This window comes from Ammospiza nelsoni, chromosome 2 (genome assembly GCF_027579445.1).
Source record: "Ammospiza nelsoni isolate bAmmNel1 chromosome 2, bAmmNel1.pri, whole genome shotgun sequence".
Taxonomy (NCBI): Eukaryota; Metazoa; Chordata; class Aves; order Passeriformes; family Passerellidae; genus Ammospiza; species Ammospiza nelsoni.
This window is the reverse complement of record NC_080634.1, coordinates 19243546-19264582: the sequence shown is the minus strand read 5'-3', so window position 1 is coordinate 19264582 and position 21037 is coordinate 19243546. Positions and strand designations below refer to the sequence as shown.

The 21037-nt window shown below is 40.0% G+C and overlaps 1 protein-coding gene across 12 annotated transcripts in view; it reads right to left on the bottom strand.

Moving 5' to 3' along the window:
- Window positions 1–235: 235 nt before the first annotated feature.
- Window positions 236–21037, bottom strand: part of BBX (BBX high mobility group box domain containing) — a 140647-nt gene continuing 119845 nt past the window's right edge. For 7 of the 12 annotated variants that reach the window (XM_059466956.1, XM_059466961.1, XM_059466962.1 and 4 more), the window contains 4 exons: window positions 19056–19142; window positions 11745–11942; window positions 10934–11126; window positions 236–8254 (listed from right to left, as the gene is read on the bottom strand). In XM_059466956.1, coding sequence (XP_059322939.1) covers window positions 8167–8254; window positions 10934–11126; window positions 11745–11942; window positions 19056–19142 — 566 coding nt within the window. In that variant the 3' untranslated portion in view covers window positions 236–8166. Of the gene's footprint in view, window positions 8255–10933; window positions 11127–11744; window positions 11943–18175; window positions 18401–19055; window positions 19143–21037 lie in introns of those variants that run through there. The other 5 variants (XM_059466964.1, XM_059466963.1, XR_009417941.1 and 2 more) reach the window with 4 other exon arrangements.

Below are 21037 nucleotides of genomic sequence, written 5' to 3'. Positions count from 1 at the left end.
GAATTTCAGCTGGGCTCGCAGTAGTGACACTGTGGGCCAGTGCACTTCTGCTGAACATCTAATAATTCTCCAATCAGAAAACAACCAATAAAGCCTTGATGAAATTTCAAGTAAATACAACTCTATTAGACCTCAATTTCTTACTGTTGCTGTGCCAAGAACAGTCCACAAAAAAAAAAAAAAAAAAAAAAAAAAAGAAAAAAAAAAAAGAATTTGACACTGGATAGAAGGTAGATGTTGTATCTTACAGGTTTTATTTCAGAAAACAAAACAAAACAGAACTTTGCAGCAGAGATAGGAACCCATCTCATATTTTGTTACAAAGTGCTAGTGTCCTACTGGAGAACTGACAGCCACATGAGCTGGTGTATAGCATGGCTACTGTATGCCCAGGTATACTGTGTGTCTCACTCCATGTTGTCACACTGTAGGAAAAAAAAGTCTCTCTGAAAGCAGGGTTAGCTGTACATCCAAAAACTCCGGAATGAACAATGAAAGGGACCCAACAATGGTATCAAGGGGAGAATAGCAGTGTCTAGCAAAGCATGGTGCTTGAGTTGGATGATGCCTTTCCATCCTGTGTTTTTCCAGAAGTATTAGTGGAAATTTACCTTACCTGACAGTTAAGAGTCAGTGGAAATGCCATGCAGTTGGAAAAAGCAACCTGAGTGAGAGCTGGGTAACAAACCAGATCTAGATGCACTGAGAATTAGCTGAATTCAGCAGGTTTTTAGTTGGAAGAACCAAATGAAAACAGAGGAGAAAAGATGGGACTTCAAGGAATGAAGACAACTGTTTTAAGGTAATTTAGTAATAAAAAAAATGAATAGTGATTTCAAGGTCCCTGACAGGGCATCAGATACTGACAGAACATGCATTTCTTAAAATTTCTTCCACTTTTTTTTTCTCACTGAATCAGAACTTTCCTTCCCCTTTCCCATGACCTTTACATGGCCTTTAAGGCTGAAGCTTTTCCATTCCTGGTGTTTCTTTGCAGAGATACTGACGCATACCCAGTAAAGGCAGTGCAAAATTGCATACGTTTCTTCTTTCCTGAGTAAATAGCACATAGATTAAAAAAACCCCTAAATGTTTCCCTTCTGCTGCTTTTGACTCAGAGACAGATCTGCTCCCATCTGAACAGCCAGTGTCTATTGGCTTCATGAAGTCTGTTCTGGGGTCTTCTGTGATCAAAAAATACATGGCAATCAAGGAGGTTTCAGGCATCCAAGGACAGAAAAAGAGAAGATCTCAAACAGTCTAATTTTCAAGCCTCAAGACTGTAAAGTATATGGGCAGAGCAGATTCCTGGTTTCAACAAGTTTCCAAAGTAGTGGGAACCCACTACCTTTATGTTTAGGTATTGATGTCTCTTGCTACTTATTTCTATAAGATAAACCATTACTAAGTTCTCTTATGTCCAAAGACTGAAATCATAGCAAGGACTTCTTCTGTGGGACGACTTCTCTTTTATCTCTGCTGACTATCGACAAGCTTCCCAACTGTGCAAAGAAAACAAAATCCACAAAAACAAAGTAGATACCTAGGAAGCTCAGAAGAAAACCAACCTTTTCTTCAAAAGCCTAACTGCACCGAGTCCTGGCTCTCTCTGTCCCACAATCTCCAGCTTCATGCAATGTAAGTCCACAGAATTCCAGGGCACCTGAATGGATCTGTGGATCTTCTAAGCAATGTCAACAGTGCTGAGCCAGGCTCAGAAGTTTTAAATAATAAAATGGAAGCTCCCAGTACAGACACATGTAAGGAAGAACAACTGGGCAGAAGTTCTTTGCAAAGTAAATGACATCTTCACAGTCATTGTGCAGAAGGTGAGTGGATGATCTGACAGAAAACTACAGCATACAGCTCTGAGGATCCATCTCTGGGTTTTGGCATCTTCCCCTTTCTGGTGAAAATGAGCTTGTTTAAATATAAACAACCCAACAAGTTTGTACTGTAGCTAAAAACAAATTCTGCAAATACTGCTAACTCAGCCATATGTTAAAGTAAACAATCATTTGATGGTAAAGCAGGTGAAGTATCAAAGAAGCTCCATTTGAATAGTATTTATTTGCAATCATTAGTTTTAAACGGGAAACTGTTTACAGGCACATGCTAGATAACCAAAATAGAATGAACATAAAGAAATCTATTTAAAGGTCCTTATCAAATATTTCAAATATTTTATTAAATCTTTTATTCAGCTTCATTATCACAGTTTGATGTACTTTAGCATGTTATACACATGACTTAACATGTGCACTTAGAAGTATCAAATTAGAGGTTTTTGAGTAAAGTATGACATTCTATAAATGTGCTTACTGACTTAACTACACACAACTAAGAAGGCAGTAGCTCTCTTATACCATTGATGGAGATGAACCATTGTAAGGCATGTTTACCCCAAACTTTGGAGAGAATAAAACTATATACTAAGTCGAAATTCAGTGGAAATACATGTGAGAATAGAAGTTGAAGGATTGGGCTCCAAGAAAAAAGATCATAGCAAATCAGTTGTGTTGAAACTGTCAACAGATACTGGTTATTAAAAGCAAGCACTGCTGAGAAAGAAGGTTTTTGTAGCATCCAGGTCAGCAGGATCTGTGCTTTTTTCATATGTGATTTTTGAAATTCACATCTTATGCTGTTTAATGTGAAGAAAAGATACCAAAATCTAGCAAGGAAGTTGGAAAACTATCGTCTCAAAAACTTCAAAGTTGTTTTATGAGCAAACACAGGAGCACTTTAGCACAGACACACACGTGCAGACACATGCATGTACATGCCTCTCCTGCTGTTGTTGCCCTCAAAGACCCAACCACTGACTGAAGTACAGCAGCACTGAGGGGCAAACAAGGTTTCAGCTTGGAGCTGAAAAGAGCAGACGAGCATTACATTTGGGAGCCCAGTCAGTTTTCCTGAACAGATGTGGTTTTTCTAGTGGAGTACAGCGCAGGTCTCCTGGTATATGCTAAACAGCCAAGATTCAGAAACTACAATATAATTCTTTGGAAGAACTCCATAGGTGTTAAGCTATTTGCAGTAGTTTTAAAATTCCACCTCAATGAAGGTGGAAGCATGTCATCATGACCACCATAGGTCATGGTGATATGCTTCCCCCAGGAACACCATGCAAGCCCCAAGCTTAAATCCAAAAGCATAGTGGTCTGTGATCGGGGCTCCCACACTGTCACAGTGCCAACAACAATTCTGCCCCTTAAGGAAGAAGGGTTTCCAGCCTAAACTTGGGTGTGTTGCTGAGTGGAGATCTCGTGTCAATTCTTCCTAGATTTCTGCCATCAAAGAATTAGGGGGAACATGAAATAGACATCCATCTTATAAGCCTCTTCAAAGTTGTCAATTCAGTACAGAACACTGAGTATGTAAGTGACTATGGTAGTACTTCGGTGAGACCATAAACCTCACTGTGCCTTTTTCTTGGGGAATTCAGGGGAGGAGGCAAGTAACCCTTTCACAACCTAAATATGTACTTGTTCATGGCACTCAGTGTCCTGAAGGGCCTCAGCATCCTGGCAGCTGTAGCTGACAGTTCAAAATATGTACACGGTAGGGAGAATGCCATGAGTATTGCAAAACATGGCAAAGGAGTTCTACAACCTATCAAACAAGCACAGCAAACAAACAGCATCTAATGGATAATGTAGGGTATACAACACCCAAGTTGCACAGTTATGCTTCCTTGCAAAATCAGGACTGTGAACGTAAACTCCGGAAGTTGTTTCAAGAGCAGCACGTGGCTTACTCGACAACTCTGGAAACATCACAGGTCCACCACCCTTCAAGCACTGCATCTTCTGCTCTTACAGAAACTGATATTACTGAACCAAGCAGAGCTAGTGGGTCCTGCAACCCATATGACTGTGGCAGAGGCTAAACAAAAATGCTCCAGCAACATAGTTTGGCTACTACTGTATATTCAGCCTTTATGGTGTCTGCTCTATATAAATGTTGCTCTTGGAAAATAAAGCACACAGCGATATACAAATGGTATCAATGGCCAAAAAGATTACATGATCATGCCTGAAAGCAAATGGAAGTTAACAAAAGTAGTCTTTTAGGAGAGGTAGCCATATTAGACTCAGCATTCAAAAAAAAGGGAGTGCACTCAAAAGGGTCAACATACATTATAGTGTCTTGTAGACCCATCATGTTTCTGGTTTCCTACATCATTTTTTTGCAGAATGTACACACCCAGGCACACACAGGTACATGCACACACACACGCACACACACACCCCCACACCCCTATATATACACATCTAAATTCTTTTCTAATTCTCCTTTGTTGCCATAATGTTGCCATACTGAGAATAAAGGACAGCTTTCCTTACATGCTCTTAGCTGCCCCATGTCTATAACTTGCTTTCAGTTGGTTCAGCATCTGTACAGTAGCTAAACAGGCAGTGAAAATTAAAATTGCTTCAATTAATATCCTGTTGCAAAAGACAGCATCCAAACTATAAGGCATTCCCTTGTACTGACGTGACTTACAACTCTCTACTTGATACAAACTACAGAATGCTCTTCAGCCTTGTGCTACAAAGGCAGCTTTCACCCAAACAATACAGACCAAAGTTGGAATTTAAACACCACAAATCCACACACTTCTACCAGTCCCTTGTTCTTGTGCCCCTTTCCAACAACACTTATCACTTTTGTTTCAAAGGTCATGCACCAGTGCTATAAAATAAAAACCCAAACTACCAAGAAATCTCTTGCTCCTGCCTTTGGGATACCATATTAGTATAAAAGAGCATTCAGAGAGCTTAAATAAATATATTCTTTTCTGAAATCACAGCACATTCAAGGGGTACTTACTGCCAGAAGCAGAGCATTAAGTAATCTCCATAAATATTTTCAGAATAATTTAGTCAGAAAAGACCTGTAAGATATGAAGTTTTGATTGATTTGGTCTAATACCTGGAAAATAGCCTACTGTGGGGATAAGAATCTGCATCTCAAATGTTCTGCAGAACATATTTCCCATATTTGTATACAGTACTAGAACAATTAAGAAGACATTACAGTAATTTTCTCCCAGCTTCTTAGATCTGTAGCTTCGGCTATGACAATGCATTTCGTATGCCTCAGAACTATGAAATACTGAAGATGACTAAATAAATAAAAGCCAAGGAAAACTGGGACAGTACTGCATTTTACACTTGAGACAAGATTCCCCCCTCCCATGGATAAGTCATAGAGGACAACTACAGTAAATGCTTGTCTTTTTTTTTTCAAAGAAAGATTTATACACAGGTTCAGATCCAGAAAATAATGTGAAATGCATAAATATTGATAGCTTTAGCTAAGTTAAAATGGGTTCAGTAAAGTATGATACAACATATTCAGAATAAACAAAGCAGAAAAGCATCATATTTTGGTTTGCTTGAGATATACATAAGGTGCAACAATTTCTTCTCTAGAGGCATTTGTGGACAATGTGTTAACAGGTAACAGTGTTTGCTGGTATACTGAAGTACACACAATAGCAGTAAGATTTTCCAAAATGAAAGCAGCTGAAATTAATAAAAATTAAAACAAACAAGGAAAAAACCCAACCCCAATACAGTAAGATATTGGTCTGAAGTTTTTGTTGTGCTAACAGACTTTCTTACCTGAAAATACTGATACCCCTTCTAGTAGATTCAGGGAAAATTCTAGCTACTCAAATCAAGACATCACTCATAGAACCAACAAAGGCAAATGCCTAGTGAACTATAAAGCTTTGCAGGATTTCTGCTACTCTCAGTGCCTAATCGCTTAAAAATTAAGCATATCTACAAAAAGGTTTGTAAGTATCTGAAAACAGTCATATCCAGTAAACTGACCCAACCCTACCCCCTCTCTAAGGGAAAGTCAAGGAAAAGCAGATCAAGTAAGATATTAATTAATATAGAAAAAAGTAATTTTCTGTTTCTTTTAAAAAAGGTACCATTAATATACAGAAATATCTCCAGGAACAATATTGAAATTTAAATCGAGGAAGGATGGGGTGCTTTGACAAAAATATATCTACTCTAAAGGTTTCTAGAGAAATAAGTTAGTACCATTGTCAACGTGAACGGCCTGCACTGTAACATATTTGGATTTCAGCTAATTATAAAGTGGTCCAAAACTCCAAAAGCCACCCTGCTGTGACCCACAAGTTTAAAGTCTTTTAAATTTTTCCTGTCTTGTTAAAATAACTTATAAAACTTTAATAAAATCTTATTTAAAATACCACCATAAGCTGCAATGGCATTCTAGGGGCTCTTAGATATTTAGTCACCTGAATTTTTAAAAAAGCCTTTTCACTGACTCATTGGTTTGTAAATTTTGTTGTTCTTCTCTTGTTCCCTTCTTTCACCACATGCATCCTCGATGTTGCTGTTTCAGTGACAGTTCCCCAGCTACGTGCCTTTTGTCGGACCTTTAATCCTTTCTTAAAACTCTTGTGTACACTGTATGTTGTTTCCTGACACTGAACCAGAGACTTTCACTTAACTACAACAATGAAAGGCTAAACCTAGCAAGCATTAATAATTACTGTCCATATGGCTATTACATCAAATTAGTTACAAAATAACCTCAAAACACATTATCAATTCAGTCAAGTATAAATAAGAATGCCTGATAGAATGATGTAAACTTGCATCATTTAAAGACTTAATTCAAAGAACTTCAAACTCAATCTAATACTATCAAAAGTTCAGCCGGTATGACGAAGACTAATAGAAAATTATTGCTGGAGTCCAATTTGGTAAATTGTTGTGCTACAATGCAAAAAGTAGGGAAACATCTTGTGCTATAGAAGAAGTACCCTGTTGAATTTGTAGCTTTAGATCAATTACTAGTGATCATTTTGCATCTATTGGTAGGAATCAATGCTTGGTTAAACAATAGTGTAAGTCAGAATAGTGAAGGTAACAGGTCAAGTGATACACTTGGCCTGCTTTTGGGATGTATTTATGATGGCAAAACACAAAAATTCAACACAAGCAGAGACAGAAACTGGCAGATGGATCTGTTTTGTAGTCTGAATTGAGTCAAACGCTACTCTTCAGTTGTAGTTTAACTGTATACAGCTTTCCACTTTACCAACACAAACTGTAGTTGGCCCTTTATGCAAACTCTGAAGCCGATTTGGACTGTGCATAGTAACTACAACAATGCCAGTGTCTGTAAAATGCAAAAGGTATGTGAATTGGTGTACACTATATCGAAACATCATGGTTTTAAGTTATTCAGAACTGTGAAATAATACTAAGGTCACTTTTGAAAAACGCATTTGCAGTACTTTTTGTTTACAGGAAAGTTTCACCAAGTCGCTCAGATATCTATGCAAAAATAAAGGAACCCTCCAAGGCATGAAAGACAAGTCAATTATCTGCAATATTTTTTTTCCATACACCACACCTTTTTCTAATGCACATCATCCTGGTTATTCAAAGCTAAATTAAAAAGAAACAAACCCAAACGCAGCCTGTCAGAACTTTTCCCAGTAAACTCTACCACTCTGGTGGCAAATATAAAAGTGCAGAACATCTGGACCACGTGGCTGCCCAAACACCGCTAACAATGGTACATCTGTCCAGGCTGCCTTGAGTTCTCTGGAACAGGTTTTAAATTCATTCTACAATATAAACGTAGGCATAACCTATTAATATAAACCATCTTAGAACTTAAATCTTCATGTACAAAAATGACTAAGAATATCTAATAGTAACTAGTGCAGTGCGTCAGTGTTTTTGTTGTTTTTTTTTTTTTTTTCTTTTTCATTTAGAATAACTAGATATTATATGAAACTAGTTGTCGTACTCTCTGGTTGGTAAAAGAGATGCTGGGTGAGCTAACAGTAAAGGCAGCCTTTTTCACACCAACCACCCGTTTACTGTTTAAAAGCCTTCAATAGAAAGCAAGCTCTGGGATCATTCCACTCCAATTCAGTTCATTAATAGACAGTATCACCCTCCTACATACTGGGTTCCAATTTGAGGACCTGGCCCAAGTTGCTAATGTCTGGCTTCCAGTGAATTCTGGGCCACTCAGAGCAATAAGCACTTTATTGCAGTCTCTAGTTCCATAATATGGACTGACTAGCTTCCCTTGGTAAAGACAAGGCTAGGATATTAGGTAAAGCACAATGTTTTACAATAAAGTGGAGCTTCACTGGTCAGCGCAGGAAATAAGCACTGGAGCCTGAGACATTTCATTTGGCTGTCCATCATGTGGGAGAGGTGTGGCCCTCTGACTTCTGCAAAAGAAGAAAAGAAAAGCCACCCATCAATACTTAGAGCACAGGAGGTGCTGTTATCAGACCAGAAGAGACAGGAAGCAGCAGCTGTAGGGTTTAGCACCCGACATGGACACGGCAGCACGGTAACTCCTCACTGCTGCAGGTGCTCACATACTCTGGTTACACCTGCTTTTAGATGAGTCCCTGCAACAGTAATACATACAACAGGACAACCTGCATCACAGTGCAAAGGCAGGAAAAACCAGATGTGATGGTATTTGACTACACAAAGCAAAATACAGAGCATGAGAGTAAGTTAAGAGCACACAAGTGCTGTGACTCATTTTGTAAGGGAGTTGCTGCAGCCCTCAGAAACAGAGCAGATAGCATGTGTGGCAAAAGGTAAATGCACAGAGGCACAGATCATGTTAGTGTGAGTCAACAGGCAGCTTTTAAGCAATATGGAAATATACTCATCAGCACAGTTGCACTGGGATTCCTCCACATAACCTGACTACATCAGCCTAGCACATCTCTTTCATTACTACAGCAGTGTTAATTTAAAAATGATCTCCTGGCACAGGGCATTGTAAAAATAAACTGTGCCAGAATTATGTGCTGGAAATCAACATCAGTCATGGTATCAAATGGACTTGGGAGAACTCCTTTGCAGCTTGCCTTTTAAAAATACATACACCAAGCATATCACTGCCTGTTACTTACTCTCACAGGTAAAGTTCTATTTTTGTTACAGTATTTGTCATTGGTAGCAATGAAAATCTGGGGCCTGCTTCTTATTCACACCAGGGACACTTTACCTCACTCTGGCCAAACTAAGATCCCCAGCAGAAAGCCCCAGGAGAGGTACTCATGTGCTTCACACAAGGGGAGTGCAATGAAGTGGCCCTGGCACAAAATGCAGCTCAGACTCACAGTGCTTAACCAGGGCATGCACAAGGTAAATGAAGATAAGCAGAAGACTTCAAATGAAAACCACGCTGCCAGAAGGACCCCATGTCCCAAGGCTCTATGAAACTATTAAAAAAAATACATTCAGACACTGAAGAAACACATCAAGCAAACCTCCAATTCTTTTCTTCACATTTCTGGATTCTTGCAAATAAAGTGAGTTACAAAAAGTAACAACCGTTGGCAGAGTAGAAAACAGAGAAGCATCTAGCCTGTAAGATTTAGTTTTCTGTTTTGACTTCCATTTGCCAAGTAAGTGAGAGACGTGGGTAACTTTCTACTGTAAGAGTCCTTCCCTGTTGTCATTTCACATTCCTCAGGATGATTACCAACTGGCATTTCCAACAGTTGTGGGATATTTGCCCATTTGGTATTTTCAGGCCTTATGAAAGGTGCTGCATTGCCCAAGCTACATAATGACACGACAAAAGATGGGGTTCAAAGAGAAAGACCCAAGCACAAAGCTCTGCAAAACATTAGCTTGCTTCAACAAGGACAAGAGGAGGACAAGAACTTTAAAGAGGCACAAGGAAGAAAAACCACAGAGGAGCAAATCCTGTTGCTTTTGTGCATTTCTGGTCAGTGTTAATGGCAGTCAATGAAACCACAATGGTGTGAGTGAGAACAGAACTTAGCACAGCACTTCCAAAAGTTCCATTTTGTGGCTTATGATGACAGACTGACTGCAGTGTGAAATAATTTCTCATCCAACACTGCTTAAGCAAGACAACACCTTCTGCAGAGAGGAACAAGCAGATCTATTTCTTTTAGGGTTCCCGAGCTTCAAAAAAGCCTTTGAGCATTTGATGTGCAGCCAGAACACAAAGGACTGGGTTCATCACTGGGGCCCATGAGAGGAACAGTTAATTGAAGTTGTGAATGGTTTAATGAACTGCTGCCTTGAGGAGTTGCTTAGGCAGCCAGCAATCTGTTAAATGGCATCTGCAGAGGCTGTGATGATTTCAAACCAGCCCAATGATCCCTCAACAAATTTTCATTGCAGGAGAGGACGGAGTTTCATATCCAGTAAGTTCCATGAAAGAACAACACTGGACAATCGAGAGCCAAGGAGGACCTGCTGTAATTGATTTACTCCCATCACAGGTCTGACCATTCTGTACTGACTCATAAGTAAGTAATTCTCCACCTGATCAGTATGGATGGCCGACTCAGTAACTCAGAGGACCAACCTAGGCTACCATGGCTTTCCATCAGCCAGAGTTGTTCTGCCCCATGCAATTTTGCAGATGGTTTGCCTTTTACACAGCAAAGCACAGGAGTAAGAATAACTAGTTAGCTTCCCTCAGCCATGTTCAGCATAAAATAATTAATCTCAAAATGTATTAAATTTTCTCCACCATCTTAGGTTTTAGGCACCTGGAAAATGCAAATCATCATTCAGTAGCTATTTAAATCTGCTATTATCTCACACATAGCATCTGATAATTCTCAATCATTAGGATCTCAAGGAGCATATGAACCTGTTTACATACAAAAATTGGTACGTAAGCTTACTGAGAAGGATCATTTTACCAACTGCTAAACAGATTACACTGTCATTTAGGTGAAGACTTAATAATACTAAGCAAGTGGGGTAAAGCATTCATAGAAAGCTGTGGAAGGGGAAACGTAGGCCAAATTAAACAGTCTGCTATTCACATGCTTTCTGAACAAGCTGTCAGCCACATACTATTTACTTAAGACAACAAGAAGAAAAGAAATCCATACCTGTGTACGTTTTCCATGGCTGCTACTTCTGCCAGAGCAGCTAAGCTAAAGAATGCAGACACGGCTGGCATATCTGACGTAATACTATGATTTTCTTCTGTCTCTGTGTTTCTGGAGCATTCACTGTTGCAGTCTGCTTCTGCACTTGATGATTTTTGAAGACTACTTTGTGGCAGCTCTTTTGGCTTCTCCTCTGCAAAGAAAGAAAGTTAAGCATGCAGACATAGTCCATAAATCCACTGCAGCCTATTGATATGCTGACTAGTCTGGTGTTAACAGAACCTGTACCTTTAGGATTTTGATTCTGCCAGTGTCATCTGATTCATGCTGTAACCTCTTCTGAATCAAGCTACTGGGTCAAAAGCACAGTACTAAGGTTTATGAAGCAGTTTACTGATTTTGCATTCAACTGAATTTCATCTTTTCATTCAGGCAAGAGAGCTTTTGTGTATGTTTTAGATACAGCAGTCCTGAAAGATTATCTTACTGGAGAACTCCAACAGGGACTCTGGCATTACTGGAAACAAATTTTGAAAGGTAACCATTCTCCATTTCTCTCTGCACCAGTTCACAGTTCTTAGAGTGAAATACCCAGGGAGAAAAGATAAATTTGGTCATTCAAATAAAGGAAGTTGGCCATTACTGACTCACTGATTTCCCAGGTGGTTGATAGCTGTATATTAAATAATGACCATTCTAAGCAGGTAAGAAAACAAGCTAATTAAAAACCACTGCCCTGATAGGTTGCTTGTAACCTCAAACATTCTCCAACCACTCAGTTTTAATGAAATTTTAGCTCAAATTTCCTTACCCAGTGTCCCTGCTGCTGGTGACACTCGCCCATCTGCTGTTCTGACAAGATGTGTGATCTTAGTTTTCCTTGCTTTCCTTTTCTGGCTGCCAACTAAAGGCTCATGCATCATTGCTGGCTCTGGAGTGTTTAGGGCAGATATAGAAATTTTATTCTTCCAGGCACTCTCACTGGAATTTCTGTCTTCTAATAGTATGGCTGGAAGAGAATAAAAATGCAACTTTAGATGTAGAATAATTCACTAGCTATGCTCATTTTGCATCTATCTGCAAAAAACTGCTCCTCACAGGTACTCAAGAGCATAACCCATGCCAAGACATGATCTGAATGCCACAGATGTCTGCAGTGAAGTTAACAGAATCCATCTCAAAGACAATACTGAAGGTTCAAGTTTCTAATATTTGCCAAGAAAACTGTGAGATTGGCAGCAGCACTGGAGTGAGAGCAGGGCATTGCTCTGTACAAAACATTCTGCAACAGAAGATGTCAGCAAGTGGCTAAGAGACAAAATGTATTTAAGGAACAACAAGGGTCTTCACATAAGCTTACCTTAGCTCACAGACAGACTGACAAGCAGAATTCAGCAATTCTTGACTAAAACCTAGTCTTACCTCTTTCGTCACTCTACATCAGCTCCTCTAAGAAAGGGAAATACTGCCTTTTACAAAATAACAAACCTTAAAAAACACCCCAAAGGCTGCAAATAAAAAAGCATAACTGGATCATAGCTGAAGACAAGCATGCTAAAAAAAAGGAAGTAAGCATGGGATAGAATACCATGACAGAAATACTGCCCATATAAATTCAGAGAATGAGAAAGGAACAGTTTAAATCTTTCTCAGCAGCTCCAGTGTTGATGTTCTGAAGTAGCTTTTCACCCCAAACTGGAACATGATCCCAAATTTTCACTCAACTAAAGAGTTTATTTTAATCTTGTTCAAAAAGAAATTGGTCAGATAGCAATCACAAAACATATTTAAACTTCCAAAGTCTGAGCTCAGTGCCTAGTAGTCAACTGTTTGTAATTTGCATTGATTCAATAAGCCATTCTGCTGATCCCACAGGGTATCACTAGTACATGAAGGCAATCTGCGACATCCTTTTCCCTCCTGTGATAAAGTGCTATGAAGCCTGCCCCATCTGTGATCACTATCAGCCAGGGTTAGAAAGAGGCTACAGGTAGCAAATACTCAGGTAATTTTTTACAGGTGCCTGTCCAACCTGTTTTGAAATTGGGAATACTCATGATACGTGCATCAAGTTCTTGAGGTATTTTTTCCCAGTACATTGCCATCCTGAATGATTACGTATTTTTTCCTAATGCCTGCACTTCATCCCTCCTGCTGCATTTTCAACTCATTATTTTCTTTACTCTCTGTCCGGTTATATCCCATCTCTTTGCAACAGTCCTTGATATATTTTCTACAGCTCTTACTGTATCTACAGTTAGCTTACTCTTCCCTTCAGTTCAGTTTAATTTTTCTCCCTGTTTTAAAGACTTTTTAAAGACACATCTGTCACTTTTTCAGTGGTTTGACCAGCAAAAATTACACACACAGAACTGAGCCAGAGTGCAAACAACTGCTCTTTAAGAAGGCCTAAGAAATGAACAATTCCAATCTCCTGTACTGAGACTGGTGGTGTCACACAGGAGCATCCAGACCCACAAACTGTGCACAAAAGCCTAACTGTTGGCCTAAGTCTGCATGGTCTTTGCCTTTCATGTTACTTTGAAACTGTTTATTGTTAGTTTTGTAGATTTAATGAACTTTCAATTCAAAGATATAGCTAATAACACCTTTATATTTTGCTGGCTTTTTAAACTGTTCATTGTGTGAGAATGTGGACTAGATGAAGAAAATAGCTGTAACACACTTCATCTTGTTAGCAGTTACCCTTTTCTCTTCTGTTTGAATGGGAAGGACCTTTTAATGTTTCATTGTCTAAGAATACAGTCAGATCTAGTACATACATGCACAGACATTTGAAATTTTCCAAACTTTAATTTGTTTATGATTTTAATTCACCTATGTTCTCCTGTAAAATATTTTTGAACTTGTGCATGTTGCCAATTTGGAAAAAAAGCACACAGTTTTAATTAGCATTTTGAAGTGCTTAGCTCTAGCTGCCAACCTCTCCAGAGCATAGCTTTGCTGTAAAACTGATTTTGTTGTAGAGAGTGCTCAAGAGAAAGCACAGGAAAAGATCCACCCTGTAACAGTCCAATTAAGTAGAAGCACCAATGACTGTAAATGTGACTTTCAAGTAACTCAGCTGGGCCAACAGTGAGATGTTCAGATAAGCTTTGTGCATCGAGACCAGGATGTTAATTGGAATGTATAATTAAACAGGCAGCTTTCTCTCCAGACTTCTTATTTGGGAATTCGTAAGTGTTGATTATATTTTAATGTAATGGTCTGGTTGTAGTCCAACACTATCTGTTAATTCTGATTTGCTCTAATTAGCACTTTGACACTGCTGTCTACTTCTAGCTTGATTGAGTTTATAATGGTTTTAATCTTAGTGCTACAAACCACTATTTTATTTTTTTTACATTTAATAAAAACATTAAGATATGATTTCAAACAATGAACAACATATGATTAAAAGAGACTTGATTTGGTATGCATTTAATTAGATGTGTTGTATGTCAGGTCACTAGAAATGAACTTGATTAATCACTACAGCTGAGGTTCCCTTTTATATTTTTCTTTCTTATATTGTATGTGTCAAAAAAATAAAGAGAAAAAAAACCTTGAAAGGTAAAATAGGCAATAGTGGAAGACATAAGGAACATATGATGCTACCATGTTTGACTAAGAAACAGCAGAAAACAGCAGGTGGCTGTAAAAGCTCAGATGCAGTGAGTATATTCCCTCTCCATGTTTTTATATTGTTTTATATTCCCTCTCCCAGGTTTTCATTTTAATCCTTGAAATAAGACTTGAAAGTCATCTACTTGCCTTTTTTCCTCTAGCTCTAAAAAAAGCTCTTTATCACTTCAACATAACATTGCTGCCATACAGTCCTGAAGAAGGAAGAATTGAAGGTGAACAGTGATATTTTGTGTGTGTGGGTGCAGGGTGACTGTTGAAGGGAAGAGCATATTTTTCTCTTCTCTAGCAGTCTTAGTGGACACTGGGTTTAGAAGTCATTTCACTGACTTTTTTACAGAGTATTATTCAAGTAGACATAAAACCTGACTTGGACATCACACAAAGGCTTGACTGGCAAGACCCTTTGCGCTGACCTCTAGAGGAGAAAGGAGTCCATGTTTCAACAACTCTGTATCTAAACTATGTGCACTCTATATCTAAACTATGTGCTCCTGCACCTTCTTCAAGAGGAACAGCATCCCACTGCTTCAAGTGACAAAGGTATATCCATGCAGAAGCTCCAAATCAGGACCTGGTTTTGTTCTGCAGGAAAGATAGGACTAGCCAGGTTTAATTCCCTGTAGTTTTCTTTAATCCATTTGATAATCCATTCTGCTTCCACACTGTCCTGCATTCAAGAGCTGTCCCAAGAGGAACTCAGCTAATTTTCAGGGGAACACTGTCTAGACATGAAATGAGGTTCTGCAGTTACTGAGCAGTCCTGCCAACACGTCTCCATGACAGTGGCATGGGCAGAACTACCAGGCTATCTTTGCAAGCAGAGTTGAGAATATGCCATGAAGGTGTGGGCCTTCAGGCATGCCTACACCACATGGCAGAAATGACTCAGAGAGACACATCCAGAGGTCAATGCCAGATGGTTTCCTCAGCTAGGTTTGTTAAAAGTCTGCACGGACAGTTTAACCTATTGTGCAGGCATGCAGAGGTTCCCCCCTATTTTTGTCAACAAGAAAAACAAAGTCAATTGAACAGACCACACCACAGCTCTTCGGATGAGCTTTTCAGACCAAGCCCCAAACACAGATTTTACAGAATTTCTTTAGTGATGCCTGTTATATGAGAGAGCTGCAGTAGTTTAACCACACTTAGTGGAGAACAAACTCTCGGTGGGTCTAAGCATGCTGGTATCAAGGAAGAAAGGTGGGCTTAAAAGATTTAATTGTCTTTATGAAGATAAACAGTGAAAATCTAGCCAGACAGAGCACCACTCAAGTCATCACTGTCTACAGAACCACTTTACCAAGGAAGTGATGCCAGACTGACCTGGCAGAAATTCCAGCACTTCTGACAATAGGAAACTGCTACAATACTGGAAACTGCTACAATACTGCTTTGGGGCCAGGCAGCACACAGAGATGCAGCAAGGTCTGGGGACTAACAAGCAGAGATACAAAGCAGCAGATGGTCAAAGCAGGTGTAAGAGACAGTGGCCTGTGCAGGAAGCTCCACTGCAGGAGCCTGTTCTGATCCAGCCCTCCTCCAACCAGAATGGTTGCCAAGGGCACAGAGCTACTGGTTCCCTCTGGGGTGCAAGTGCCACAAAACAGGGCTCTGATGTGTGTGGGAGAGCTGCTGTAGGAGCAGGCACAGCGACAGGGCTGCTTCATGTGTGAGCCGGTGCTGAGACCAGTGCACGTGTTCATCCTCTCTTCTCCTCTTCCTGTGCCCAGGCCCATGTTATAGCTGGCTGCTGCACAGACTATGCAAGAGCCTCAGCACAGCTCACTAAGTGTACCTGCAAAGATGCAATCACTGTGACTTGTCACTTCAAGTACTGCATCCCATCAGAAAGCCCTTCTGGTGTGGCAGAAAAATAAAACTCCCAGATGAGTGTTAACTTTCCCAAACAGGCATGGGTCCAGCTGTGCTTCTGTCAGCCTTCCTAAGGAGGAGATGTATCTATTGACATATTAAACTGCATTACTCTGTGCTCTCTGTAGCATTTCACTGGGGTTTAACTGGGCTGTACCTTGCTCTATGAACAGCTGCAAACTCTTAATATGGTGACGTGCACTGGTGCTGCTGTGTACAGTGTAGTCAAAATTCACTCAGATTTTCATACCAGAGACACACGGACAACACAGAACAATCACATTAAATCTGCCTCTACTGCACTTACTTTCCTTCATTCCTAACAGATGCACACAGGCACACACACTTTTCAAGATGAAAAAACATGAAGCCAGCATGACCTCTGCTGACAGCAATCCTTCCAAGTGTCTCCTCTGCAGCTATACAAATATTCAAGCTCCTTCTTTCTGCAAAATTAACTTCATAAAAACCAAAACCGCTCATTAGTTAGACTTGACACACCACAAGTACAGACTAACCACAGAACGGAGTGGAAGTTTTCATTTATTGTTTGATTCACAAAATGTTAAAATAAATATTATCTGAATTGAAATGAAGATTCTGGGATTCCCATATTGAATGTTGCAGAATATGAGACAGCTCAGCCACATAGTTAGGGCCTGTTGTCTAGGAACTCCTGGATAGAGGATGAAGATCTGTAGGCAGCATATGAGGGAGAGGCTGTCCAGCATTTGCTGAGGCCATGCCCATACCGCCCTTTGCTGATCAACATTTTGGTTTCAGTCACTAACAGTACATTTCAGAGTAGGCAAGACTCCAAATTTTCTCCCCTCTGTAATTCAGGGGAAAGTGCAGTTCCCCATCAATATACAGACATCCTTTCCTCTGATGATTATATGTGAGCTGTGTAAGGCTCCCAAGTTCATGTCTTTGCTTTAGTCTTGGGAGGAACTTAGCAAGCTGGCTCTGCCGCAGCAAATGCACAGACACATCTTTAATGTTTAGAAACTATGACATTATTCACATGCTTAACTTCCAAGGACATGCCTCTGTGCTGTGCTGGAATGAGGCCAGGGTACTCAACACTTGCCAGGGTTGAATCTTTGATCATAGTGCACACTTCACTTTGTATCAAAACAGGCTGGCTTCTTTTAAACAAATACAGGGTTTGACATTTTGTTTACTCACATTTTTATCTGCAAATTTTAAGGAATTTATATTTTTTACTCTTTATCATCTAGTAAATGCTTCCTGTTTCTTTACCATTAGGAGAATTTAAACACTCATTTTTCTTAATAATTTATTTCTCCATAATTTGTCTATTAATAATTCAGGAACAAAATGTGAATGATGCCAAATAAAAATTATGCAAATGTGTGATGCCTTTTTTACACCAACATGGAAGCAAGATAGTTACTTCTCATAAGCAACTGCCACAACATATTCGTTGTACAAATACAACAAGACAGAGCAAGTAATTTCCAATTATTTGTACTATGGAATGCAGAAGAGCAGGCAGAGCCTATGTGGGAAAATAGCATATGTGCAACAAAGATGACAGAAAACACAGCACCAGGAAAGGAGAGGAAATTACATGGCCAAGTATTAGGAAAAGATATTAACCATTAAGGTAGCTGGGGAAACTGCAGATGGGAACAGCAATTTTATTATCTTAGAGATGAACATGGGTGGGGAAGAAACCAAACAAAATTAATGGAGTTAAGTAAGCAGAACTAGAGAGGTTTTTCCTACATTACAGGAACAATGCAGGAGAGAACACCACTGTGGAACAGAGGAACAGACTGGGCATGACTTTAATAGTGTGGGCAACATGATGATAAAAGAAAAAGCGCCTAGGGAAGCAGGCTAAGCTATAATCCTGTACATACTGTACACTCAAAAATGCCTCTCAAGAGTTGTGAGTTCATAGTGTGCAGGATTATGATACTGTAACAAGAAAAATATTTTAGAGATAGTGGGCAGACAAAGTCCAGAACATAACTTAAAAAACTGCAGAAGGTATTTTCAGTATGAAGCAAACAGAAAGCTGGTTTAAGATTTCTACAGAGGCAGGGTTGGATGCTGGTATTTCTGAGATCTGGGGCAGAAACAAGCGCCTTACATCCTGACCAGGCTCTTGCACCTTGACCAGCTGCAGTCTGCAAAGTTCCAGACAGCAAGAAATCACAGGAATAGTAGATAGGGACATGCAAAAATGCTCTGGCAAAATAATATGGTCACTGATACAGAAGAATGCAGAGAAGAGCAACCTAAGGACTACAGAGCTGTGAGCTGTAGAAAATAAAAGTTTTCAGGGCCTACTGCAGAACTGCCCTTGCTTTGTCAGCTCTGCTGCATGGCATCTGGAACAGGGAAACTGTAATTAAAGGGAAATGCCAAATAAAAACAAAACAGCATCATACTGGAGTAAAGTAATATTAGCTGGAGCCAGAAGGCAATGGAATCACAGAAGACAGGGAAAATAAGGAACCAAAGCAGTCAAAGACTAGATAGCTGAGGTGTCTCTGCCTAGAAGCATTTCCCCAAGACTGAATTGAGAAAGAAGGAAGCTGAAAACCTTAATTAAGCAATGCACCAGTACCTGTGTCCGGAACATTAAGCTTCTTTCTGTGCTTAAATTTGCTGACAATTTTGTGGAATAAGTTCTTTTTCTGAGACTGGAATGAACCTACAGACAACATTAATAATACATACTTTTAATCAGAAGCTTGAAAAAGAGTACAACAGTCACACTACGTACTGCACAACCTCCCCTTCCTATAATACAAGTTGCCATTTGACAGGGAAACACAAAACCTGACCTTCTGCCTGGAGGGACTGTGGAGGCTTTCAGCAAGCTGTAGTTCAATCCACCACCTCCCCATGTTTAAGTGCATACAATGCATTTTGGGGAATGAAACCCTTAGGAAAGCCTAGCCATACAATAAAACGGGGGTTTTCTCGCTTACCTAAATATTTACTCTCTTTTGCACGTATAGTGGGCTTGGCTGGCAGGGAGTAAACTTAACAGCACTGGAAACACACGCATGGTTTAGTTACTGCTGAGCAGTGTTTACAGATCATCATGATTTCTCTCATTCTGGCACCCCAGGAAGCAGGCTGAGGGTGCTCAAGAGGCTGGGAGGGGACACAGTTGGGACAGCTGACCCACATGGGCCAAGACGCATTTTGCACCACACTCAGCACAAAACTGTGTTAGGGAAAGTCTTTTTTAAAGTTGTCCATTGCTCAGGTACTGGCTGGACATCAGTTTGCTAGTAGTGAGTGCTGGCTTTGGCATTACTTGTTTCCTCCCTCCAACTTATGAAACTGTCTTCTTCTTGATCCAGCATAAGAGTTTTGCAAAACTACACCCAGGAAGTATTTTTCCTTGTTTTTGCTCTTCCTATTATCTTCTATGTCCCACTGTAGGAGGGAGCAACAGAGTGGAAACATACTTACCAGTCAGGACCAACCCACCACAGGATGCAAGAGCTACAACTGCCTTTCTGGTGACCAGAAATGAGATACATAAAGTCCAAAAGTTAAAACCTCCAGAGGAGGAAGGTGAGGTTAAGTCCAGCTCATGGTATCATTCCTACTTTGTTCATGGAGTCTTTACTAGGAGCAGTCAGAAGACATCTTGTGTGACATTGGACAACGAAATATGGCACTATCAGATGTCATCAAGAAGTTAGCCTTTGCCTCATTAGGGGAGCAGCCAGATATAACAGCAACACAGGCATAAGAGATGCATAATCTCCACAATGCAAAGCAAATTTTAGGGAGTTTACAGAAACTGAACTTCAAAATCTTATTTCTAAAGACACAGTGGACAAACAATTCTTCAGACTAGTTCAGAACAGACCAGCCCAAACAGAAATGAGATGCTATGCACGTGACATGATTTATAGCCTAACAAGCAAGTGTCCTTCCCATCTCTAGCTCACCTGTAACAAGATTCTACCCACCACAAATACTGGCCTTTTCCACACCTCCTCATCCTTAAAAGTAACCAGACACAAACACTGGCTACTGGGACACAACTGCAACCATACAGGAAATGTGCAATCAGGGTAAATCTACTTATACATCTGCAATTCACCATCTCAGACTCCATATGCAAAGAAAAAAAAAAGAGTAAAGTGTGTAGCACATGGAAGAAGTATTTAGTCCTATGAAGTGAAAGCCATTCACAGACACTAGGCTGTCTCATTGTCCTAGGTTACAATATAAAGATGTATTCTCTTCCAATCCCCAAAAGCTGTTGAAATCAGGAGGAGAATTGTTTTTCCTTATCTCCTGTTAATGGGCCCATCAATGCCTTTCCACATGACTCAGAGATAACTCCCTCCAGGATCCATTTCTGTTTAATGGACCCACCACATGACTCAGAACGATTTCAGCCTATTGTGAGATGCTCTACCCAGGAGGAGGAGCTAAGCATCCCCACCTGGATATAATCTGGGGTTTGGGACAGAGCAGTCAGTCCACTGGATTCCCAGAGGAACAGCTGTCTTTTCCACCGGATCTTCAGAGGAAGACTACATCCTTTCTACAGGATCACTGCTCCAAAAGAACCAC